The sequence below is a fragment of the Chrysemys picta genome, chromosome 1, assembly GCF_011386835.1.
Source record: "Chrysemys picta bellii isolate R12L10 chromosome 1, ASM1138683v2, whole genome shotgun sequence".
Taxonomy (NCBI): domain Eukaryota; kingdom Metazoa; phylum Chordata; order Testudines; family Emydidae; genus Chrysemys; species Chrysemys picta.
Window position 1 is genome coordinate 226309732 of NC_088791.1, and position 26225 is coordinate 226335956.

Below are 26225 nucleotides of genomic sequence, written 5' to 3' on the forward strand. Positions count from 1 at the left end.
CCCTATGGATGCTCCACCACCCGCCCTCCTTCCTCTCTGCTTCGAATTGCTCCTTGGGGGATGTTTGGGTGAAGAAGGAGCTGAGAGTGGTTTATATATAGCCTTGGTATCCAGCCTGAAGAGGCATAGGACACATATGCTTGCCAAACAGACGCTGCTAACAGAAAATCTCTGATCAAAGGGTCAAGAGCCGCATGCATACTTGAAGTGGAACACTCACAGGGGGACACATCTCGAAGAACCACAGTTACTGCACAAGTTGAATGACCTCTCCTCCCATCTAAACCCTTTCTGCATTAAAATAGAGATTATAATATCAATTTTAGAACATCTCTGCTGAGCAATAAACAGATATATGCAAATAACCTTTCTAGATGCACAAGATATGCACATAGATTAATATCTGCCCCTAACGGTTTTCTAAAGCTTTCAAATAGTCTTAACTGTGTTGTTTACTAATACTGCTTATTCAGATAAATTATTGCTACAAATATATGATGAAACCCTGGCTTCACTGAAATCAGTGAGAGTTTTACCATTGACTTCAATGGGGTCAGGCTATGACTAATTGTGTTTCAGGTTTAAATATAGAACAAACTAACAACAGAATTCTTTTGAAACCACAGATATGGACATTCATTGATACAAATTATTTCATGTGGTGTGGCTTTATGTATCAGGCCCCAGTTAATGGTTTTCATTTCATTATGTCTCTAATTGAAATCTCCATTAAGCAGAAGACGCAGCATTTAAGTTCCTGAGCCATGCATTCATTTTTTGTTACTAAATTGTTTGCTATATTCTGAATGGAGCCCAGCTATCCAAAAACCGAAAACCATGAAAAAACACTTGTTTTAAGTACAAAACACATCTGAAAAGACGTTAAGTGGCTCATGCATTTTGAATATCACTTGTTTACAATTTGTTATAAGCAGTAATATGGGCCAAAAACTGCAACAGTTCTTGAACCTAAGAGAGCTCACAGGTATCCAGACAAGCTGTGTTGACAGTTTTCTTCTCACTAAACTTCATCTAAGCATGTTGAATGTGCTCAGAACCCACTTGTGCTTATGTGTTTTGCAAGAAGCAGCAATCCCTTCTTTCCAAGAAAAAGAATATAACAACTACTTCTTAACAAGAACATAATTTATTGGACTTCTTCATGATGCTTAAAGGCAGTGGGACAGATTTTCTTATCACAGTAAAAAAACTCTCTTCAGCTGAGGATCTGGTCCAACATTTTGTGGTGTTTGTTGTTTGAGAGAATACAATATAGCTACAGTAGAACCTCAGAATTATGAACAGCTTGGGAATGGAGGTTGTTCGTAACTCTAAAATGTTTGTAACTCTGAACAAAACGTTATGGTTCTTTCAAAAGTTTACAAATGAACATTGACTTAATACAGCTTTGAAACTTAACTATGCTGAAGACAAATGCTGCTTTTAACCATCTTAATTTAAATGAAACAAGCACAGAAAGTTTCCTTACCTTGTCAACACTTTAAAAAAAAAAAATCTTTCCCTTTATTTTTTTAGTAGTTTACATTTAACACAGTACCGTACTGTATTTGCTTTTTTGTTTGGTTGGTTGATTTGGTTTTTTTGTTGACTGACTTCTGTAGTGCACAATCAGGCCCTATAGATACTTCATTTACTCAATTCAAGAAAGTGACTTTGCATGTGATCCTATATATAATGTGCCATCCTTTCTTGTGATAATACAAGTAATTACAACATTTTAACCTTTATGTCTTTATTTTCTCATTTTTCAGTGTCTTGTGTTTGAAGATTCTCCACTTGGAGTGAAAGCAGCATTGGCAGCTGGGATGCAAGTGGTTATGATTCCAGATGAAAATTTGAATCAAGATCTTACAAAGGAAGCAAGTCTAGTGCTGAAATCTATGGAGGACTTTGAACCAGAACTGTTTGGTTTACCACCATATGACTAAGGACTAATATATTCCAACATGTTCTTAGTTGGAGACTGGGGTGTAGGGAATGAAAATTTACAGTAAAAAATTACCTATTTTTCATTTTTCTTTCCAAAATAATACAGTGAAGTCTTTCATGATTTACTTTTAAATTTCACTGGATACTCTTGGTTTGTCTTCTTCAGTGCTAAGTGGAAGGAATGTTTCTTCTTGCCTACCCTTCACCTCTACTAGTCTTGTCATCTGCATAATGTCATGTACACTCAGTGCATTTGCAAAACTGCAAAGACAATCTGCTTCAAACATGTGGAGGTTTTTGCTCTGGTTTGCTTGAATAACAGACTGCTTAGAACAATGGTTCTCAATATAAGATTGTTGTCCCCTTATACCATTGCGCGGCATCGTTGCCACCACCTATTCTTTGCCTATCCCTTTGTCTTTCCTGTTCTTATCTTCTGGTTGGATTTTTTGTTTTTGGGTGTTTTACTTTCATGTTGTTCTTTTTTGTTCTCTTCTTTTGTGACTTCCCCTTTCTGGAATGGGGTGGAGGGGGGAAACCCACTGTCATCTTCCTATGGCCATATGCTCAATGGCACTGAGCTCTGTGTAAGCCTCTGTAACTCTACTACTCCCTACTTATCCCACCCGTCTCATTTCACATCGCCTCTTCCCCATTCATTTTGCTCCCCCAACTATGCCAGCCTTGTCTGTCCATTTTCAGCTTCTCACATAAACCTTTCTGTGTTTTTTCCATTCTTTCATGCTGCCCCCTTTAGCCTTCATGAGCCTTCACAAAGCCCCCTATCATCTCCACAGTTAAATCCTTCTGAAGACTCTTTACATTTTTACAGAGAATTCTGTTGATTTAATACCAAAAGTAATATTTTTGTTTGTTTTGTAGCTTAATCTTATTTTGCCAAGCACCATCTTTGCTACCCTATATGTTATATTCATTCCTGCTAACCCGAGTCCGTTTCTGTCTATCTTTAGATCGTGAGCTGTTCAGGAAAGTGACTATATTTTCTTTTTGGAAAGTATCAAGCCCATTGTGAGTGCTACCATAAACAAATAAATAAGTATAATTTGTACGGTGGAACATATCCAGGGTTGTTAAAATTCTTGTTCCCTACTGCTCTTCTCCTCTGTGTCTTGACTTCCCTGTACTACTTTGCCCCAGCCCCTGGATTGGGAAACACTAGTTTAAAAGATCTTTACTCTTGTATGGAGATAATGATTGCATTCTAAGTTTGGGGGGAAAAATAACCTTTTAGCTGTGGTTAAGTCCTAAATTACTCTCGTAATCACAGTAAAACTTCTTCCATGAAAATAGTGAATGTAAAAAAATGTTGAAAATAAGAAACAGGTATTTGATTTCAGTGAATAATATCAGAAGTTTCCTTCTATTATGCCTGTGAAAATAAATTAAATGGTTGAATGATTAGAGTGCTGTTTGTTCATTTTTTTAATAAGTGAACTGTTAAGATAACAGAATGTAACTCAAACAAGAACTCAGAGGTGAAATATTTTTTCTAGCATTTCTGCAGCTCACTTTTAGTTTGTATTTGTTTTTAATAAAAAGCAAAAAATAAAAGAACATTGGAAGACTCGCTAAAATTCTTAAAGCTATCACATTGATTTTTTTTTAATTGTGGTTTTCTACTAAGAAAAACAAATCCAATGTGTTTTCACTTTTTGAAAGCAAATTTAAAACAGTCTGTATCTCTGAGTACACTATTTAAATACCTTAAAAATTAAGAATATCCTATTGCAAACTATCAGTAGATTATTAATTGGATGGTATCAGAAAAATATTGTCAAGCACAATAATAGTAATAGTTTTTCATCTGCAATGCCTTTCCTCCAAGGATCTGAAAGTGCAGGTGGGTGAATATTGTTTACTGTCATATTATTTTGCATATAATTTTGAATAACCCTGTGGTGAAGTTCTAGTGACTATTTATATTGTATCTACAATCCAACTAAAGTAATGTAAATTCTACCTCTTCTGTTGCCATTCAAGATAACAGAAATGCTATTGCACAGTTCCTTCATGGCTAATGTTGCATATCAGAAAGTGTTACCATACAGCAATAATTCTGAGCTTTCAAGTGTAAAACAGGTGCCTTTGGGGATCCCTTTAGTTCATAATTGCTGAATTCCAACTGGGAACTTATTAGGTAGAACAAGCTCTAATAAGTTGTAATTAGTAACTTTTTCAAAGTGCTGTATACATTTAATTGAACTTGGAGTTTAAAAAAAAAAATCAAGGCACATGTCACATTTACAAAGTTGTTCCAAAGGGCCTCTCACCAAAGCATTACAAATACGTTCTTAAGACATACGCTTAGATAAATATTGGATATTTATGGCAAAACAAAAGTGCATTGGCAGTGCCACTGTGGGAAAATGGATATTCAATCAGGATGCAACCCCATGCTATTACCCAAAATGGTCACGGATGCAACCCCATGCTGTGGGTGTCCCTAAGCCTCGAACTGCCAGATGCTCAGACTGGACAACAGGGGATGGAATACTTCGTGATTGTCCTGTTCTGTTCATTCCCTCTGAAGCATCTGGTATTGGCCACTGTTGGAAGACAGGACATTGGGCTAGAAGAACCATTGGTCTGGCCAAGGCTGGCCATTTTTATGTTCTTATGAATGAATATAAATTCTGTTCCCTTCAATTCTGGTATAGTTAATGGTTTCATCTTTTACTGAGCAAATTAACATAGTCAGAAAACTCCCCTTAACCCAGCAGTAAATCCCATTCAATATAGCCATCTTTTATTACACTTAATCTCATAGACTCCTAGATTTTTAAGGCCAGAAGGAACCATCATGATCACCTAGTCTGACCTCCTGCATATTGCAGGCCACAGAACCGCACCCACCCACACCTGTAATAGACCCCTAACCTCTGCTGAGTTACTGAAGCCCTCAAATAATGATTTAAAGACTTCAAGTTACAGAGAATCCACCATTTACACTGGTTTAAACCTGCAAGTGACTCTTGTCCCATGCTGCAGAGGAAGGGAAAAAACCTGCCAATCTGACTGGGCGGGAAATTCCTTCCCAACCCTAAATATGGTGATCATTTAGACTCTGAGCATGTGGGCAAGACCACCAGCCAGACACCGGGTAAAGAATTTACTGTAGTAAGTCAGAGCCCTCCCTATCTAGTGTCCCGTCAGCAGCCATTGGAGATATTTGCTTCCAGCAGTCACACATGAGCTACATATCATTGTAGGCAGTCTCATCATACCTCCATAGACTTATCAAGCTCATTCTTGAAGCCAGTTAGTTTTTTTGTCCCCACTGCTCCCCTTGGAAGGCTGTTCCAGAACTTCACTCCTCTGATGCTTACAAACCTTTGTCTAATTTCAAGCTTAAACTTGTTGGTGGACAGTTTATATCCATTTGTTCTTGTGTCCACATCGGTGCTTAAATAACTCCTCCCCTTCCCTAGTATTTATCCCTCTGATGTATTTATAGAGAGCAATCATATCTCCCCACAGCCTTCTTGTGGTTAGGCTAAACAACCTATGCCCTTTGAATCTCCTCTCATAAGATAGGTTTTCCATTCTTCTGATCATCCTAGTAGTCCTTCTCTGCACCTGTTCCAGTTTGAATTCATCTTTTTTAAACATGGGAGACCAGAATTGCACACAATATTCCAGATGAAATCTCACCAGTGCCTTGTATAATGGTACTAACACTTCCCTGTCTCTTCTGGAAATACCTCGTCTGGTGCATTAGCTAGGATTGCATTAGCCTTTTTCACGGACACATCACATTGACTGCTCATAGTCATCCTGTGATCAACCAGTACACCCAGCTCTTTCTCCTACTGTGTCACTTCCAACTAAGTCCCCGGTTTATAGCAAAAATTGTTTTTGTTAGTCCCTAGGTGCATGACCTTGCACTTTGCACTATAAAATTTCATCCCATTTCTATTATTCCACTTTTCAAGTTCGTCCAGATCTTCTTATATGATATTCTGGTCCTCCTTTGTATTGGCAATACCTCTCAACTTTGTGTCACGTGCAAATGTTGTTAGCACTTTTTGTGCCATATTAGGCTTCTATCAAATGAGATAATTTCTCCTAACTGTAATCCTTCAAACTGGGCCAGACAAAGGATACCTCACTTCCTACTTAGTAATCATCAGGACAAATCCCAAAGAGATGTAGCCTCCTTGCAGGTCAAGCACCACCCAGATCAATCTCTGGCTAGGTCCTTAAGACAATCTAGCTGGATGTTTGGAATGTGTCCTTCATTGGCAATTTTATCATGCCATCAAAGCATTTGGCAACCATGTGATCAGCAAGTGTAGTGGCATTCCTCAGCAAACACACTTTGCAATCTGTTGGTCTTCCGTGCTACTAATACTAATATGTCAATACCAATAAAGCTGCTGAAACTGAAACAGGGCTGATGGAGGCACTTACTGGGTTTGGCTATTAATAGCCTTATTGCCGATTTTGTCCTGCCACTTAATATGGAACAGCTGATGAAGATGAGAATCAAAAATGTCAATCTGCTGCTCTTCAGCCTACCTCAGTGTCCACATTTAACTGGCATATAATAAAGTTGGTATGGTTCTGTAAATCTGCAGCTTTGTAGCAAGGTTGATGTCCTGACATCTCCACAGAGGCCACCAAAGGGCCCAGAATTTGGCAGGGGCTGCTACTATATGAGCAGCCACATCTTTCAAGCATCCTCCAGCTCTGTGTGTGACACTTTCCAAGTATTTGATAGTTCTGCCTGCTGAGTAACCCATCTAGACAGGCTAATATTGAACTGGTTAAAAGCAATAGAGTCCTGTGGCACCTTTAAGACTAACAGATGTATTGGAGCATAAGCTTTCGTGAGTGAATACCCACTTCGTCAGACATGTGTCTGGCCATTACATGCATCTGACGAAGTGGGTATTCACCCACGAAAGCTTATGCTCCAATACATCTGTTAGTCTTAAAGGTGCCACAGGACTCTCTGTTGCTTTTTACAGATCCAGACTAACATGGCTACCCCTCTGATAATTGAGCTGGTTGTTACCCAGAGTAGGAGGCTGCTTGATGGTAATGCCCAATATATATAATAACCCTACCAATTTTTGCCCAACCAGATTGGCCATCAACTGTGGTGATTTACCAAACTGAACCAACAGGGTAATGTCATCAGTGTAGTTAACGTCTCAAAACAAAATGGTATTTGGCTTGACAACACCAACATCTGCCTCCTCAGGCTTATCCATCAACCAGTAAAAACCCATCTAAATGTACTTACTACTTACCATTGCTTACTTACTCCTGGCCTTGGGTTCAGATATATCAATACTGCAAAAGACTCCTAATAAAGTAAGCAGCTACTAGTACGGCCATTTTCTTCCTCATCCCACTGGAAACCAAAAACTGCTCAGTCATGAAAACAACTTGTTAGCCCCAGCGACTGAGAAGTGGATGCAATGAAACATATTAGGTCAGCCAAAAGTGAATGTTTTTGCCTGATCAGCAATTCCCCAAGCCTCAACATATGTACTTGTCTACCTCCCCTCACCCTTTTCTGGCTCTAGATGCTGCGAGGCGGCAGCACAGTATCTCAGGACCATTGGTCGGGAACAGGGTTGTTGTGGTATTTTGGTTTTGGTTTTTTGGTTTTCTTTTTCTGCTTGAAGTCCTATTTGGATCGGACTGAAAAATCCACTCAGTTCCTGTCACCAGATCATTCTTCAGGTGAACATTCAGGACATTTGGGTGCTTCATCTGAGTTTATATGGAGACTGGTGCTGGCAAAAGTTGATTCAACATGCTTGGCCATTGATCTGTAATTCTTGACCATGCAGATAGCACCTGATTCAGAAAAACACTTAAGCATGTGCTCAAGTCCATTCCCATTCAGGGCAGCAGTTAATCACATGACTGATTTTTAAGCACATACTTAGTTTCATTGACGTAATGGGACTTAAGTATGTGCTTAAATGCTGTCCTAAATAGGATGATTTTCTTGAATTGGGGTCATAATGGTCTGGCCACAGACCCTCACTCTCAAATATGAGGGGCCCAGTCTTGCCATCCAACAAGATAAACAGATGTAAAATATATCAAATAAGGGGAAACTAATAATTGTATATTTCATTAACATTCTGTGGTTAAGATACGTGTTTCTGTGAAATCAAGTGTTTCCAGTATTGTTCTGATTGAATGCTCTGGTAGCTTATGCCAAATATGGCATCTTCAGTCTTGAATGAATAAATCCTAAACTTCATAGGTTCCACTCACTAAGGACAATACGCCTTGTCATTAAGGATTGAAATTGAAATCTGGACAGCAAGATGGGAAAGATACAACTGTATGAATAGGAAAATAACTCACTGGAAACTCTATATTCCTGGGGTCATAACATTCTTCCTACCCTGCAGGGATGCAGTGTCTTTTTGTTATACCAGGAGCATCACTGGGATTCATCTTGCAGTAGAGGAAGAAATTTCAGGACTATAATTAGACCATTTAGGTTTCAAATAAAGGTTCAGACAGGAGATTCATAGAATTTATTTAGATGAAAATCATTGCATTGGAACTGTAATAATTTCAAAATAAAATTGGACTTTTATGAGGCTTTCTATTTTGATAATCACTGGCAGAAGGCAACAGCTGAGGGACTTGTTTCAAGATTGGATGTCGTTCTAAAAGATAAACGCTCTAGTTCAACCATAGAAATGTAGGAATTGCCATTCTGGATCAGATCCGTGGTCCCATCTAGTCTAGTATCCTGTCTCTGACTGTGGCCTGTACCAGGTATATCAGAGGAAACTGCAAGAAATCTCATATTAAGATGTAGGATAATGTCCCACCATGTTAGGTCCATCCCATTCCCTTATTATTAGAGATTGATTTAAACTGTGAAGCATGAGGTTTAAAATTTCTTCCAGAATTTGTTGTCATTATAACTAGGGATATTTGTTATCTATATAAAAGTTTGATTTCATTTTGAATGTTCCTATGTTTTGGCCTCAACAGTATCCTGTAGCATTGACTTCAACAGTCCAATTATATGTTGAGTGAAAAGTATTTCCTTTGATTAGTTTTGAATTTGCTACCTTTTAATATCAATGACTGTCCCCTTGTTGTTGTGTATGGAACAGGGAGAACAGAATAGGATTATGCCATAGTTATTAATAGTGGAAGCAAGTGGAAAGAGTGGATCTGAGACGGGACTAGAGAAATGCAGTTGTGGAGACTGCATGAGAAACATGACTGTCTTTAAGACATTTAGTTGAGTTTCCCTTTGCCTTCTCTCACTCCAGTTACTACAGCTCTATTTTCTATGATCTTCCAAATGCAAGTATTCCCCACTCCAGCATTTACAAAACATGAGATGGAGCCACCCGTTTATGCAATCAAGACAAGTGGAGAGACTGGACAGGGAGGGAGTCCTTCAGGGTGTCAAAAACAGTATCTATAGTGTAAAAATTATAGAAAAATGAGAGCAGAGGAACAAGAAGAAAAAATATGAGGAGAAGGCTGAGAACTAAAACAAAAGGGACTCTCTTGGCTCAAAGAAATAGCTACTACCAAAGACGAAGAGAATGTGGTTTTAATAGAGAAGCACAAAACCACAATAGGAGGGAACCACTGACTTTACCATAGGTATGTAAGCAGTCCAGGAGGATGGCTTAATCCGGGGTCAAAGGCTGCAATCTAGTAAAGGAAAAGAAAATCAATGGCTGCCTTCCTCAGCAAAAATGTGGAGGTATTAATTACATGGGGCAGGCCTCTCCGACCTCTTTTGTGTCACTACCAGCAAAACCCAGAATGAAAACATATTCAAGTATATTGTTAGGTGAGAAGTATTGAGTAGAGAGATAAGATGCAACTTTCTCAAGCGCTTTGCTTGGAACCAAAGGTTAGAAAGCGTTTGATCAAAGGTTAGATGGTGTGGGTCTACTGCTCAATGGAGAAGGTGAGCTAGTAATGGAAGATGATAGGAAGGCAGAGCTGCTCAATGTCTACTTGGTTTCAGTCTTCTCACAAAAAATGACATGTGACCAGACAACTAGCGAAGTTACCATAGAAAATAAAGAGGAAGGGATGCAGATCGGGATAATTAAAGAAGACGTCAGAGATCATCTGACCAATTGGAATGAATTCAAATCAGTGAGGTCAGATTTACCCGAGGTTACTGAAGGAATTAGCTGAAGAAATCTCAGAGCCACAAGCAATAATATTTACAAACTCATGGATGATAGGAGAGGTCCCGGAAGACTGAAGAAGGGCTAAGATAGTGCCCATCTTTAAAAAGGGGGAAAGGAGGAGCCAAGAAACTGAAGACCAGTCAGCTTGACTTCGATACCTGGGAAGCTACTAGAGCAATTTATAAAACATTCAGTTTGCAAATACCTGCAGGATGAAGGCAATCACTGGCAGCCAACATAGATTTACCAAGAACAAATCATGCCAAACCAGCTTGATTTCCTTCTTTGACAGGGCAACTGATTTGGTGGATAGGGGGGAATGTGGTGGACATAATATGCCGGGACTTCAGCAAGGCTTTTGACACAGTCCCACGTGATATTCTAATAAGTAAGCTAGAGAAATGGAGCCTCAACAGAACTATTATTAAGTGGATACATAACTGATTAAACAACCTCAAACAAAGAGTATCTATTAATGGAATGATGTCGGTTTGGAGGAAGGTCTCAAGTGAGGTTCAATAGGGATCTGTTCTGGGTCCAGTGTTGTTTAACATGTTTATTAATGAGCTTGATATAGGTATAGAGAGCATACTGATCAAGTTTGCAGATGACACAAAGCTGGGCGGGGGGGGGGGGGGAGTTGCCAATACTTTGGAGGATAGAGCTAAAATTCAAAGGGATCTTGAAAAATTGGAAAACTGGGTTATAGACAACAAAATGAAATTCAACAAAGACAAATGTAAGGTGCTACATTTAGGGAAGCAAAACCAAATGCACAAATACAGAATGAGGAAAAATTGGCTTTGCAACAGCACTGCTGAGAAGGATCTTGGAGTTGTGGTGAATATCAACCTCAGCATTAGTCAGCAATGTAGTGCCATTGCAAGAAAAGCAAATGCAATTTTAGGTTGCTGTAGAGGGGTGGTGACCCCGCTCCTGCCTGAGGGTGATAAAGCAGCCCTGGAGAGGGCTGCAGCAGGGAAAGCTAGGCTGATTGGGAAAGCAGCCACAGCTGTGGTCAGCTTAATCAGGGCCCAGCTGGCCCTTATAAGAGGGCTGTGGGCCAGAAGAAAGACAGACAGACTCTCTAGCTTCACTGAGAGAGAAGGGACCTGGCTGTCTGGGAAGCTGAGGAGGGTATCTAGGGTGGAGCAGTGCTGGGGAGTAAGGCATTTGATACGGTCTCGCATGATAGTCTTAGTAAGGCATTTGATACGGTCTCGCATGATATTCTTATCGATAAACTAGGCAAATACAAGGGGCTACTAGCAGTAGATGGGGCTATAAGGTGGGTGCATAACTGGCTGGATAACTATACTCAGAGAGTAGTTATTAATGGTTCCCAATCCTGCTGGAAAGGTATAACAAGTGGGGTTCCGCAGGGGTCTGTTTTGGGACCGGCTCTGTTCAATATCTTCATCAACGACTTAGATATTGGCATAGAAAGTACGCTTACTAAGTTTGCAGATGATACCAAACTGGGAGGGATTGCAACTGCTTTGGAGGACAGGTTCATAATTCAAAATGATCTGGACAAATTGGAGAAACGGTCTGAGGTAAACAGGATGATGTTTAACAAAGACAAATGCAAAGTGCTCCACTTAGGAAGGAAAAATCAGTTTCACACATACAGAATGGGAAGAGACTGTCTAGGAAGGAGTACGGCAGAAAGGGATCTAGGGGTTATAGTGGACCACAAGCTAAATATGAGTCAACAGTGTGATGCTGTTGCAAAAAAAGCAAACATGATTCTGGGATGCATTAACAGATGTGTTGTGAGCAAGACACGAGACGTCATTCTTCCGCTCTATTCTGCACTGGTTAGACCTCAACTGGAGTATTGTGTCCAGTTCTGGGCACCACATTTCAAGAAAGATGTGGAGAAATTGGAGAGGGTCCAGAGAAGAGCAACAAGAATGATTAAAGGTCTTGAGAACATGACCTATGAAGGAAGGCTGATAGAATTGGGTTTGTTTAGTTTGGAAAAGAGAAGACTGAGAGGGGACATGATAGTAGTTTTCAGGTATCTAAAAGGGTGTCATAAGGAGGTGGGAGAAAACTTGTTCACCTTAGCCTCTAAGGATAGAACAAGAAGCAATGGGCTTAAACTGCAGCAACAGAGGTCTAGGTTGGACATTAGGAAAAAGTTCCTAACTGTCAGGGTGGTTAAACACTGGAATAAATTGCCTAAGGAGGTTGTGGAATCTCCATCTCTGGAGATATTTAAGAGTAGGTTAGATAAATGTCTATCAGGGATGGTCTAGACAGTATTTGGTCCTGCCATGAGGGCAGGGGACTGGACTTGATGATCTCTTGAGGTCCCTTCCAGTCCTAGAATCTATGAATCTATGGGGAAGGGCAGAGGGAGCTGGGGAGCTCCAGCCTAGCAAAGCCCCAGGCTGCAGGCCGAGTGAGGGCCCCCTAAAGGGTACTAGGGCTGCAGAGGGGCAGCCCAGATATAGTCAGAGGCAGCTGGTCCAACCCCCCTTGCCAATGATGAGTGGTTTATAGACTGCCGTCTGCTCCAAGGAGCGGGGGCTCGATGATGACTGGCAGTAGCCACTGAGGCAAGGTGGGGATAGAGGGTTGGGGGTTCCCCTGGATGGGGAGACCCAGAGACTGCGGGAGTACTTCAGAGGACAGAACCCTGAGAAAAAGAGCTGGAAATGAGCTAATTCCCTGGACTTGAAGGTACACCTCTACGCCGATATAACGCGACCCGATATAACACGGATTCTGATATAAATCAGTAAAGCAGTGCTCGGGGTGGGGAGGGGCTGCGCACTCCGGTGGATCAAAGCAAGTTCAATATAACACGGTTTCACTTATAACGTGGTAAGATTTTTGGCTCCCGAGGACAGCGTTGTATCAAGATAGAGGTGTATATATTGTCCCCATATGTGAAATAGTTGTGGGTGAGGTTTGCCGTGACATTATCGGGGATACTGTTCCTGATAGCTAGTAGTCCATCTTTGTGTGAAATGTTGGTGTAGAGAGCTTCCATAGCAGCCAGTATGGTGGTTTCTGGAAGATCACCGTTGGATTGCAGTTTCCTCAGGAAGTCATTGGTGTCTCAAAGATAGCTGGGAGTGCTGGTAGCGTAGGAGAAAGTCCACATAGCCAGACAATCCTGCTGTTAGGGTGCCAATGCCTGAGATGATGGGGCATCCAGGATTTCCAGGTTTATGGATCTTGGGTAGAAATAAAATACCCCTGGTCGGAGTTCTAGGCATATCTGTACAGATCTGTTCCTGTGCTTTTTCAGGGAGTTTCTTGAGCAGATGGTGTAGTTTCTTTTGGTAATCATCAGTGGGATCAGAGGATAATGGCCTGTAGAATGTGGCGTTAGATGCCTGATGCCAACTCTATCCACATATTTATTCAAATGACACCATCATAGGACCTAATCACATTAGCCATGCTATCAGGGGCTTGTTCACTTGCACATCTACCGATGTGATATATGCCATCATGTGCCAGCAATGCCCCTCTGCCGTGGCCAAACCGGACAGTCTCTACACAAAAGAATAAATGGACACAAATCTGACATCAGGAATCATAACATTCAAAAACCAGTAGGAGAACACGTCAACCTCTCTGGTCACTCAGTAACAGACTTAAAGGTGGCAATTTCGCAACAGAAAAGCTTCAAAAACAGACTCCAACGAGAAACTGCTGAACTTGAATTAATATGCAAACTAGATACCAATAACTGGGGTTTGAATAGAGACTGGGAGTGGCTGGGTCATTATACATAATTCAGTATTTCCCCATGTTAATTATCTTCACACCTTCTTGTCAACTCTCTAAAATGGCCCATCTTGATTATCACTACAAAAGTTTATTTTTTCTCCTGCTGATAATAGCTCATCTTAATTAATTAGCCTCTTACAGTTGATATGGCTACTTCCACCTTTTCATGTTCTCTGTATGTATATATATCTTCTTACTATATGTTCCATTCTATGCATCTGATGAAGTTGGCTGTAGCCCACAAAAGCTTATGCTCAAATAAATTTGTTAGTCTCTAAGGTGCCACAAGTACTCCTATTCTTTTTGCGGATACAGACTAACACAGCTGCTATTCTGAAACTCGGGAAAGAGAAGTACTGGCATCTCCCCTATCCTGTCCCGATTGTAGCTCCTCTCCCCCCCCACACCCTGCCCCAGTCACCTCTCCACTCTGGAGCACAGCTCCCCCTCCCTTATCCTACTCCACTCACTGCCCTCTCACCACAGCTCCCTGGAGGGGCGCAGAGGCACAAGTGAAAAAGTTTGGGGACCACTGGTTTAGACACCGCAAATCCTGCCTTTTGGCAAAGGGTTAGATTAGATGACTCTTATGGTCCCTTCAAACCCTATGATTCCATGACAGGATAGCAGCTGAGTTTGAGTCAATGAAAGGTTTAGATATTTATAAATCATCCTTGACAAGTGCCAGCATGGTGTACAAAATAATGTGAAAACTGTAAATCACATAACATCAAAACATGAACATGAGAAATGGTTTCAGTCTTGACTTACAAATACTGAATCACTTGACCTGAGATGAAGTAGAAGAGCATGCCACCAACCTGAAATGAAATTAAAGGAACTTCTGCATCTTTATATGAGGGGTTCCCAAACTTTTTCCTAGGGGGCCACATATTAATAGAGACATTATCTCCTTGACACCTCTGCTCTAATGCATGATCATACAACATCCATATGTATTATTTTTAGCTGTCGTTAATACAATAGATTATGTATTCTCATTGAAAAGAGTATTACAGAGTTGTCTTTTACTATTCCTTTAATCTCCCATTCCATCTTTTGTGTTTCTTCTTGAAACAGCATCATCTGGCCAGCCAGCTGTCCACACTTGGGATATTTTAGAACACAGTTTGGAAAATTCTGCCTGATCTAATGCAGCGTACATCACCATATCATCTGGCCATTTTGGATTTTTTTTTTACAGGTATCTCAACTTAGAGAGAAAACAAGGTGTACAGAGAATAGCATGCACATTATAGAAACCAGAACACAAAGGGAACACAGGTAGGGGAAACACATGTGAGGGAGTCAAAAAATTAAGAACATTACATTTGAATATGTGTTATTGGTCTTTAATCTTCAGGCTGACTTAGGTGGTGTGGTTTTTATCGTAATTGTGTGACATGAGAATTGGAGAGTTGAAAATAATAAAATCTGTTGTCAAGTGACAAATTTTGGCTGTGTATGCTAAGAGGCACATCCTTCCTCCTCTGACAAAGGTTTAGCAGATACTCTGGCACAAGTGTGCATATGTGAGATGTTACCAGATTTGTCTGTTACTTTGGGGTAAGCTCATTTCCTAGGGTTACTCTTCTGTGGGAGGAGGGGTTCTGTAATTCTATCAATGTACTGCTTGTGTCACTTGTGTTCTCATATGGAGCTCTACTTCTCCCTTATACAAGTTCCCTCCCAATGGAGCTATCCTGCAGGACCTAGGTTCCCTGTGCTGGGTTCCTCCTGCCTCAGAATCAGACAAACACACACACACACATTAACAGAGCACGTCTGAGAGGAACAGATTAATCAGCACTCCCGAGCTGACCCCTTATATGTCCCTGGACTCAGTTCAGCATGTCCCTATCCCCACTTTCATGTTACAATTTTTCTGGTAGTAACCCACTTGATGAGCAAACCTCACAGGATTTTTGGGCGCTACAGGGATCTTTAACTTAGGTATGAGGAGCATTGCTGCAGAGCGAATGGGGAAGCCAAAAAACACCTACGAGGGGGGGAGAGAGAGAGAAGCAACCAGCTTAACTATGAAAGTTATTTATTGTCAGGTAATAACCATATAAGGGGAGCCAAACAAACAAAACAGTTATAATATTAAATCTAACTTAAATTTGATTATAAAATTTAGAAAACTATAACTGATCACACAAGTCAGGGTCAGAAGGTTAGAGAGAGTTTTCACCACTCCATGAAGCTTGAATTGATCGGGGGTCCCACGTGGTTGTGGTAGCTAAGGGTCCGGAGTGCTGGAGACAGGCAGAGCTCCCAGCATGATCAGTCAGGAGAAGATGAAGTCCCAATGGAACTGATGCAGATTTTGGATCCAGGCATCAGAGCACTTACTTGAGCATGGGTAGGAGTTTTGTAGGGAAGGAACAATGGTTCAAGGGAGAACACTAGATTTGTTTACGTGTAAACTGATGACTCAAGGGAATATATCAAAGTTGTTTTGTTCAGGCTAGATGATAGGAACTGATCATTCCTGGCTGAGTGGTGTTCCTTCGAGGGAGCTCACAATGCAATTAGGCAGTTCAGTATTTTGGATACCAATAAAGGGTTTATTACTAGAATTGGTCTGATAACTACTGAGCTGGGTGTGTGCAGGCATGAGTTCATTAACATCTGGAGCAGAGATCCCCCATCATGCAATGCTTCCCTGCTTTTCTGGTCCCAGAGTTCAGTGCAGTTATTGCCTTGGAATCTCTGTTCTCCATTCTGTATGCTAATGGGGATGCCTCCCCATCCCATCTTTGATGCAAATGAGGTTAGGAAAGTTTCCTTAATCCTGTCACCCTTGTCCGGAGGGGTTTAGGTGTGTCTTCCACTGCCTTTTCATTGCTTTTTGTTAGTCTTTCTTCTGATCGGCTTTGGTTCACGCAGAGGCTGGTGGAGGGAAGGACTTTTGTGAGACAGTCCTGGTAATGTCTGGGTACTGGGTACTCGCAGACAGGCTGGGTATTGTGCCCTAGTTCCCCAAGAACACAGAGTTGATAGATAACAGAGAGCATAATTAAGGAAAGCTTCACAGGATGGGTTCACTCCTTTAATGACTGTGCCCATGGGGTGGGCAGGGATAGTGGACTGTGGGAAGGGTTGGGCAAGAACCACCATGCTAAACCTCCAGTCCTTCGACTCCACAGGCAGAAGAAGGGGAGTGCCTGTGGGGCTACAGTACTCAAGCAATTAAACTGGGAGTTGCTTCTGCAGAGCAAGGATCGCAGTCCTAGTAATTCAGGCTGCATGATGGGAAGAACTTTTGCCTGTTACTGTCCGTACACCTTTGTCTATTAAATATGGTATTTAAAGTTTTGAGGGAAAATGAAAGGATGATAAATAGAACTGATTTTTCACATTCAGCATATTTCTAACACAGGCAATTCTATGCTATCTGTAGCCAGGAAACACCTACCTGATGTTTCACAATGGCCTGTTTGACACACCTAGTAAAATGTGTAAGATAAGAGTCTGCAAGTGTCTGCCCCGTTTGTTACCTCCTGTTTGTGCATGAGAATTACTGCTCATGCTCCTTGACAACCCTATCCTGTGAGGTACTGAATGCTAGGTATTCAGTGCTGGGCCCTAGTATTCTAACTTTGTCACCTGAAATCCTTGAAGAATGTAAATGTTGAGTGCTCCTATGGGGAAAAAAGAGAGCTTCAGAAAAGGCATTCATCTTTCAAAAAATATGCGAAGCTCATTGAGTTCAGAGTTGTATGGTAACGTGAGCAATGTCCTTAAACCATAGACTTTACAAGGGGGCTTCAGCAAAATGTACCTTTATGTTGAGGGAATGTTTCATGTTTTTGATCTATGACTGCTACAGTATATGTGATAAGCTTATGAAATCATTCATCTGAATTCCAAGCACGGCTGTGGAGTTTTTATTCTAGTGCAAAAAAAAAAAAGGGGGGGGGGAGGGATAGGAAGAAGAAAGGAAATGTAAATAATCGGTCACAGGGTGAAATAAAAGGTGGAAAAAGGAAAATAAATGAAATCTGTCAACCTCATAGAATGTGTTTGCTAATATGCTACTTTGACTTGGGAGCCGTGTGGATCATGCAAGTTGTTCTGCAGTGGTTTATAATTGTCCTCAGTAGACAGGGCTTGGCTATAGTCCAAAATTGCTATATATTTACCAGAAAAATAGGAAACCTGATTAAGTCAAATGGATTTCATTGTGGCCTATGAGTGCAGCCTTGTAAACTTATTGATTATGGCCCTTAACATTGTTCTTATTGATGACTGTATCTTGAACATTCCCAAACCCTTTGCGTTTATTTGCTTCAGACCAAAATCTATGTTATGCAAATAACTGTTTGTTTTATAAGTAAAACACAAAAAGGGGGGGCAGGGGATGAATGTATTGTTGATGATGATGATTTTTTTTCCCTGCAGTAGGTCAATAATTGATTCTAATAATCAGACTAATATATACATTGTTTCACTCTGTCAGATCGCCTTATCCTGTGAAGTATAATTTTGGTTAGTAATTGTTTTATGAATGTTATAACTTTGAAATTCATGGCAGGAACTCTATTATGAATAGTATTAAACACGTAGTGGGTGCTACCAAAATATTAATAGATTTTTGTTTTTTTTTAACAGGTATGGCTGGAGGTGGCTTGTTGAATGGATTATGAGATTAAAGTCCTTCCCCTATGGTATGCTGGTAAACATTCAGCCTAGGTTAGGAGTGAATGAAAGCTTGTGGCCTATGTGAAATGAGTTGGTGGGCTCAGTTCAGGTGCCAGTGGACAAGTATGCACCTCTTAAATGCGTAACTCCATTTGGCACAAAATTGACATGCTTATTGATAAACTTGGCAGATACCAAGTCAGCACCTGTTTTCTGTCAATGTCCTGGATTCCCTTGTCATTGGGCATCAGAACAGGAAGCAACACAGAAATGCAATTGAGAGTCTTGTTACAAACTGCAGAACTGAAATCACTGATACCTGGGTCTAAGCGTTAGAACTGTTTTGGGACAGTGTCTCTGATGCAAGAGACTGCTCAGCGTGCACCAGCAGTGAGGCTCCCCCACTAACAACTGAAATCACTGAGACCTGTGTTAAATGGTGGGACCTGAAGACATGCCAGGAGTTGACCCTGACACTCCTCCTGTCGGCCCTATGTAGTAGTGGACCCAAACCAGGTAATGCCTTTGGGTACTTGGCCCTTTGGTCACTGGCTGGTGTCTATTAATTGGCCCTTTTGGAACTTGTGGGTGTTTCTCCAATGTAGGGACCCTAGTCGAGGCACTCCTACTCGATGACCTCAAAAGGAAGGGCTCTACCACCTCTTCGGGCCGTCCCCAAACTCCAATACTGAGGCTAGTGCTGAGTACCAGGAGCCAATATGGTGTCACCCAACCGGTGCAAAAATGAGGAGGAATGCCCTCAGCCAGTGCCAATCTCCTCCTCCCCTAACAAAGCCGAGTTCAGGATGGAGAGACTCCCAAGATGAAGGACTCCAAAAAGCTGGACCTTTTTGGTAGAAACATCTACTCAACTGGGGGTCTGCAGCTCAGGATCACTGACAGCAGGCGCTCCTGAGCAGACATGACTGCAACATGCAGGACTTCCTGTTGAAGTTTAAGGACTCTCCCCTCTGGCTCCTCATCCCCAAAGGAGTGAAACCAGCCCCCCAATTATTATTTCACTTTGGCAAACACACTCCCCACAATTTGCAGACCTGCAGCATCGCCAATATGTCCCAACATAGAAGAAAGAAGAAAGCAGCAGACTGATGAAAAGCTTTGGCTCAACTCATGCAATGAAAAATTGAAAATTATGTTAGTAAAAAGGGTGAAGCACACTAAGTGGTCTGATGCCCTCAGTCACTAAAATCAAAGGAAGTTCCTCAAAGTGGTCTGGAGTCTCAGATTTATGCTGGACCCATCATGCTCCTGGACACACATTGCTGCAATGGTGAGGAATGCCTTATGATGTCTTAAAATATCCATGAAATGGTGTTCTTCCTAGCTTCTAGCCATTGTGATCAATACATTTTTTTCATCTTCATGTTAGAGTACTGTGTCTTGCTCTACCCATCATTGAACATAACTTTATAAGAGGATTGATGCAGCACTCAGCAACATGCCTGATACCAGCAAATGGTGACGTGAACACGTCACCTGTGCATTAAAGTGCAAATGCATCCTCACTTATTTCAGAGCAGATTTCAAAGTCCTGCCCCTAACCTACAGATCTCTTAGCTGAATGGGACCTGACTGCCAGCTTATTTTCAAAACCTTCCAAGGCTGGGGATTTCAGAAAAAAACAAACAAATCTTATGGTTCAAACCATCCATTTAGCTTCACCAATTGCAACACTATTAGAAGCCCCAGTGTAAGCAAGGTTCTAGCAGTTTAATGGGTTTACCATGTCAATTGTCCCCTGGGATCCTGGAAAGAGAAAACATAAAATATTCCGGACTTTCTTTTATCAACATTTTGTTCTGTACTTAAATATAATACAAAGGTGAAAGGAACCTTAAAAGCTCCATAGACTTAGGTGTCAGATTAGAGGGGGAAAAGGTAGTGGTACTCTTCCACAAATGCAACTCAGGTGAGAAATCCAAATGAGAGACCATTCGCTGTAGGCTGTGCAGAAATTCAAAATGCAATTATGTGCTCTCTGAGTTCTGCTTAGCTTCCCCACTCCCTCTTCAGTGGAATATGCCCATGGGCTTGGTTGCTTTCCTTGGGCTTGCCTTCTTGATTGGGAGAAAAAATACAGTGTGTCATGGTAAATTGTGCAGCTCTGTGATCCTCCCTTTCTTTTCTTAAATGAAGATTTAAATAGTTAATGTAAATGTCAATATGATTCTCAGCACTGGGCATCTGAGTTAGCACCCTACTGAGATGGAAAGGCAGTTCATGTGTCTCAGAGCTATTGTTCTAGGCATTCTGCGGATTCTTACAGACACCCCTGTGTTGGCTACCTTTGGGTCACATTTTTGAGGTTTTCTTCACATTATAAACGACTTACTGCTTTTAGTGAAAGCTGAGAGTCTAGAGAAGAAGATGGTCACATCAGAGAAGTGCCAGTACAGCATATGGACTCACACTGACTGTTTCTGAGACCTGCACAGGTTATATGGAACTGAATAGGAGTGGAGACTAAACTATCTTCTGATTCCAAGAGGGGGGTCCCATCCTCTTCAGTGAAGCGTTGAGTCACATTGGAAGGGCTGCATATTAACTTTGCTTGTGTTATACCTCTTTCATAGCTAAATGTACAATTTCATTCCCTCAGGGAATCCACTAGCCCTAAATTCATTTTAACTAATTTGTTTTTGGAATTTTATACAAAATGTAAAATGGCTGTGGTGATTCTTGAGAAAATTAGGATGCTATCTTTTTGCCTGACCTCAGGGAAGTAATAAGAATAAAAAGTTCACACATTTCTTATTTGACAGCGGCAGTTAAAATGAAAGACGAATGTCTCTCATAAGAGTTAGAGGTAATTGAAATCCATAAAATTCCACACTAAACGGGTTAGATATTAAGCAAATATATGCAGGTAATGTCCCTTTCTTGGGTTCTTGTTTGTTTGTTGTAAAGGTAAAAGTAAAATGTTAGGCTTAAAATGTAAGCTTAAATTTCTAACTGCAGATCAATATTTATCTGCTTGAGAAGTATGGCCAATAGGAATGTAATTTAAATAACAAACAATATACTTTGACTCTTATGCGTACAGTTAACTGTCATCTTCTCTTCTGGACCCCTGAGAGACTCTACAATTGGAGTGTTATTTTGATTATGGGATATCTTTAAGTTTTGTTGATACCACAGAGAGCATATGAGAGGCACCTTTTTCTTGTGTATGGATATAAATCTAAATAAATAAAAGATTGTGTGGTCTATTTTCACACTTCTTTAGTGATAATTGAGATTGGTGTTGGTCCTGCTTTGAACAGGGGGCTGGACTAGATGACCTCCTGAGGTCTCTTCCAACCCTAATCTTCTATGATTCTATGATTGCTTTCCTGTCAGAGTTGGTGATTTCAAATATTTGGTGGTTTGTGAGATATAAAAATTTAAATCCATACAATTGGCCCTACTTTATTTGTACAGTTTTATTTAATTTGATGTATACAATAGACAAAAAAGTACCTATCTCAGAGTTCTGGCCCTCCCCTTGACAACATTTAAAATGTCCAGTAATCTGCTTCTATCCCTTGCATAATGCACTTGCAATTATAAACAAATCCTAATGCAAACATTTCCCCATAAGTAGCCCCTCTGCTCTTTTTTCTTCAATGTGTAAGAAAAAAAATAGATAAGGTTTGCATCCTGCCTGCTTAACAAACTTGAACTCTAGTAGCAATCAAGCATGTCCCAAGTCAAAGGGCCTTTCTGAGTAATGCCAGGAATGCTCTCTCTTTTGTACTTAGGGAGCATCAGCTCATATTTCTCTGCTGATCATGTAGTAGAATGGCCCAGAAAGGTGAGCTGATCTCTCAGGTAATCTGGACCCAAATAATTTGAGGATTTAAAGGTTAAAACCAATACAGTGAGTTCCACCTGGGCATGTCTGCATTTTTGGCATTTGCTCCCCACTCCGGTTTGGCGGGGGTGGGGCCTCCGGGGGAAGGGGAGGAGCCTCGGGGACAGGGTCTTGGGGAAAAGAGGAGGGGCAAGGACAGAATGTCAGGGGGCATAATTTTGCCATCATAAAAAAGAGGTTACAACTGCATCTCAATATTTATCCAAGGATTTGAAATATTGAGGAAAATGTGGGATCTATTTTTAAAAGGATGTAAAAAGAGCAAATTTGTTCCAGTCAATCTTGCTTCATGCCTGTTATAACCTTCTCTGTAAACATTCTGCAATTAGCAAGACAGTTTATTGTGAGACATTGCTGTCTAGACTACTACAACTATAATGGCTCTATTTCTTGACCCTTGAAAGCAAAATGTCAGACTACCCAAATGTTGTTTCACCCACATTCAAAATTCACTGACTCTTTTCATTCTTCAGTTCTTGCCTGTAAATGTGATGAAGCTGAAACTTTTGTTTAAAAACAAAAACTAATACAAGAATAGATTGAAATATGTAACCTCTAAAAATATTGGAATATGTCAGATGCCCACACATTTGGAAACAGAATTTATCAAGAGATGTCAAACTGAAATTTGATTCTAAATATCTGACACATGTAAATCCCTGTCCATCCTTTCTAAAACCCATGTTGTATGCAGAACCATGCTGTATGCATAATTGTCCCCAATTCACATGCCCTGTATTAGCAACAGCAGACAGTTAGCATCTCAGAGTGAAAAATCACTTCACCCACATAAAGCCAGAATAATTGGGATTAATGCAGATGAATTACAAGGTGCAGAGGAGGCATTAAATGACTATGGGCTGGAATAATGTCCACTGTCCATACACATCCATGGAGTGTTAGGGCTATGGCCTATTCATGGTGGTGGATCCTGCAGTATGCCTCCCCTCCCACTCATAATGCCACTCTCTGTACTGGCCTATGTGGGACTGGCACAGAGACAACTTGCATGGCCCCCACCATATAGCTCTACCCAGGGGTTAAGTGAAGGGCCTTGTGCTGGAGTTTTGGTATATGGATTAATTTCTCCCTTGGTTATTACATACCTTATTTGTCTGGGATGTAAGCAGCCAATCCTTTATTGAAGCATGTGAGTAAAATCACAAAAGGTTAAAGAGTAACATTCACAAAGGCAAATATTTACATAGGGCAAAAGAAATACAAAAATAAGTAGAAGGATGGTCCAGTGATTAAGGGCTAGCCTGGGACTTGGGAAACCTGGATTCAGTTCTCTGCTTGGCCATATACTTCCTGGGTGACCTTGGTTAAATCATTTAGAGCTAGTTCCACAAAGGGATTAAGGCACTTAAACCCAAAACATAGATTTTCAAAAGCCCTTCATAGCTTTCTGGTTTGGGAATTTTCCATTCTCCCAACAGCAGCCACCTGCTGAGGGCATGGTGAGAGAAATGGTTTTCCCTATGGTGTAGTCAGGCTTGCGCTCCCCATGGACAAACTGTCATAGATCTGGTCTGGCTCCCTCTGATTCCTGTGAAGGGATTCAGATGTTGAATCCTCAGGTGCTTTAAGTCACCAGAATCTGAACAAAGTCCAGTCACTGCATCTGTCTTGGGGTCCTTACAGACACTCTTGGGGTTCAAGAGCTAGCACCTTCTATCCAGTCCCTGGAACCAGTGCTGACACCTCAGGCCCGGAGATTAAACATACTCTTTCCCAGATCTCCACCCACAGGTTTACCTCTTCAAGTGGCCATGTTGTAGGTGCAGCATACAACACAGAGATACTTTGCATAAAATTAACATATTATTGCTCTTTGCTTAATCACATGTGAAATACATAGATCTATGCAAAAATAATAAATCTTACAGGAATTTCCTTGCTTCATTTTCCTCACCACTCCAGAGCATTCTTTGGGCAGGAATCAGAGTTTTGGGGCCTGTGCAGAGCTCTTCTGACCCATTACATAGCTGGTGTTCTAACACATGGAGATTTCTCTCTCCCAGCATTTCTTCTCAGACCTTGGCCTTCTTTCTCCTTCCTTCCTGCTGTCCAAACTTCCTGTGTGTCTCTCCCAGTCTTCCACCTGTGAGTTCCTTTCAACCCCCTGCTTTGTCACATTTGGCTATGTCTTGATTGGGTATTTTCCATTCTCCCAACACCAGTCCCCTGCAGAGGGAATAGTGAGAGAACTGGTTTTCCCTATGGTGCAGTTACTCTTTTGTTCTCCCCAAGTAAGACCTTTCAGGAACTGACAGTCCTTTAACAACCATCTGTTGTCTCTGTTCTGGCAGAGACCTGACATAACCCTGAAGCTCATGGGGAATGCACATGCAGAGGGGCATTCACGATACAGCAATTTTCATAGTAATGACTTATAATTTTATAATGTCAACCAGGATTCATACATTGTACAGATAGATCCCCCAAATCATCACACAAATGTAGAGCCCAATCCTATAATCAGAGCCCCTTGTGCAGATTGTTGGATTTACACAAAGCCTCACTGACATCATAATGGTGTGACATGGGTGAAATAGTATAACTGCATTACCAGGGCCTCCTCTGGGCTTTCTTAAACACCCATAGTTTCAATCTGTCTGGTGTGACTTTTTTGAAGAAAAAGGCCCCAAAACATCAATAGAATCATAGAAGATTAGGGTTGGAAGAGACCTCAGGAGGTCATCTAGTCCAACTCCCTGCTCAAAGCAGGACCAACCCCAACTAAATCATCCCAGCCAAGGATTTGTCAAGCCGGGCCTTAAAAACCTCTAAGGATGGAGATTCCACCACCTCCCTAGGTAACCCAGCCCTAGGTAACCTTCCTTCACCACCCTCCTAGTGAAACAGTTTTTCCTAATATCCAACCTAGACCTCCCCGACTGCCACTTGAAACCATTGCTTCATGTTCTGTCAAATAAAATACACAAGATAAGGTTCAATTACTTTAATTACCCTATGGACAAAGCAATGCTCATCTGGTTCCTAACATTAAAGCATTTCAAATCTCCATGTTATTCATATTTCACTTACTTTCATATTGAATGTTCTTTGCTAATTTTAACATTGATTTTCAATTTTCTTGTTGATTATTTTTTTCATTTCTTTATACTCTCACTTTTCTAGGCCTGTTGGTTTTCAGTGTTGATTAATTTGATATTGATATAGCCTATTGTAATGCTATATTCTTTAAATGATTCATTTTTGTTAGTATCCCCATCTGAATTTTCACAATGCTTTTTGCCGAGCAATTACCTAAGTGCCTTATGAAAGAAACAAACAATGAAGATTTATGATTAAAAAACACCCCATCTTAATCATGCTCGTTTGAGCTCTCAAGTCCTTCACAGTTCTCTGGCCATTACATATTGTCTTTCAATGTTTCCAGAAGTAAGACACTATTAAGTCAAATTTGGTTGCAAATTGCAAGATCGGTATTTTACAAAAACTGAGACCAATAGATATGCCTCCATTAATGACAAAAAAGAAAAAGTAGTAGAATTATTTGTTTGTTTTTAACAACATCAACTTAGCAGAATTGTTCTAAGGCACAAAAACTCAACAATGTCCAAACTGCGGGGAAAATAAAAAGTAAATACACAGCATAACCAGTAAAAAGTATATGAGATTTTTAAAACTAGAGCTGGGGGGGATCACAAACGTTTCATCCAAAAATGAGACAATTCTTTTTGTGCAAATGTTTATGAAAAATTGTTCCTGTTTTCCAAGGTTTATTTAAAATGCTTTCGGTTGCAATGATTTATTGTTAACATAGATCAGGATTTATTTTTTGACCATACTCAGTCTTT

At 40.8% G+C, this 26225-nt stretch overlaps 1 protein-coding gene and 1 long non-coding RNA gene across 3 annotated transcripts in view; both read left to right on the top strand.

Annotated features, from left to right (window-relative positions):
• Positions 1-3370, top strand: part of PUDP (pseudouridine 5'-phosphatase) — a 148713-nt gene extending 145343 nt beyond the window's left edge. The window contains exon 4 of the mRNA XM_005283333.5: positions 1773-3370. Coding sequence (XP_005283390.1) covers positions 1773-1949 — 177 coding nt within the window. The 3' untranslated portion in view covers positions 1950-3370. The remainder of the gene's footprint in view (positions 1-1772) is intronic.
• An 8900-nt stretch (positions 3371-12270) lies between these two features.
• Positions 12271-25908, top strand: LOC122172234 (uncharacterized). Of its 2 annotated transcripts, XR_006172330.2 has the most exons (3): positions 12271-12815; positions 14958-15161; positions 18495-25908. It is a non-coding gene; the product is annotated as an uncharacterized LOC122172234 (long non-coding RNA). The 2 variants fall into 2 exon arrangements; XR_006172329.2 differs by lacking the exon at positions 14958-15161.
• The last annotated feature ends 317 nt before the right edge of the window (positions 25909-26225 follow it).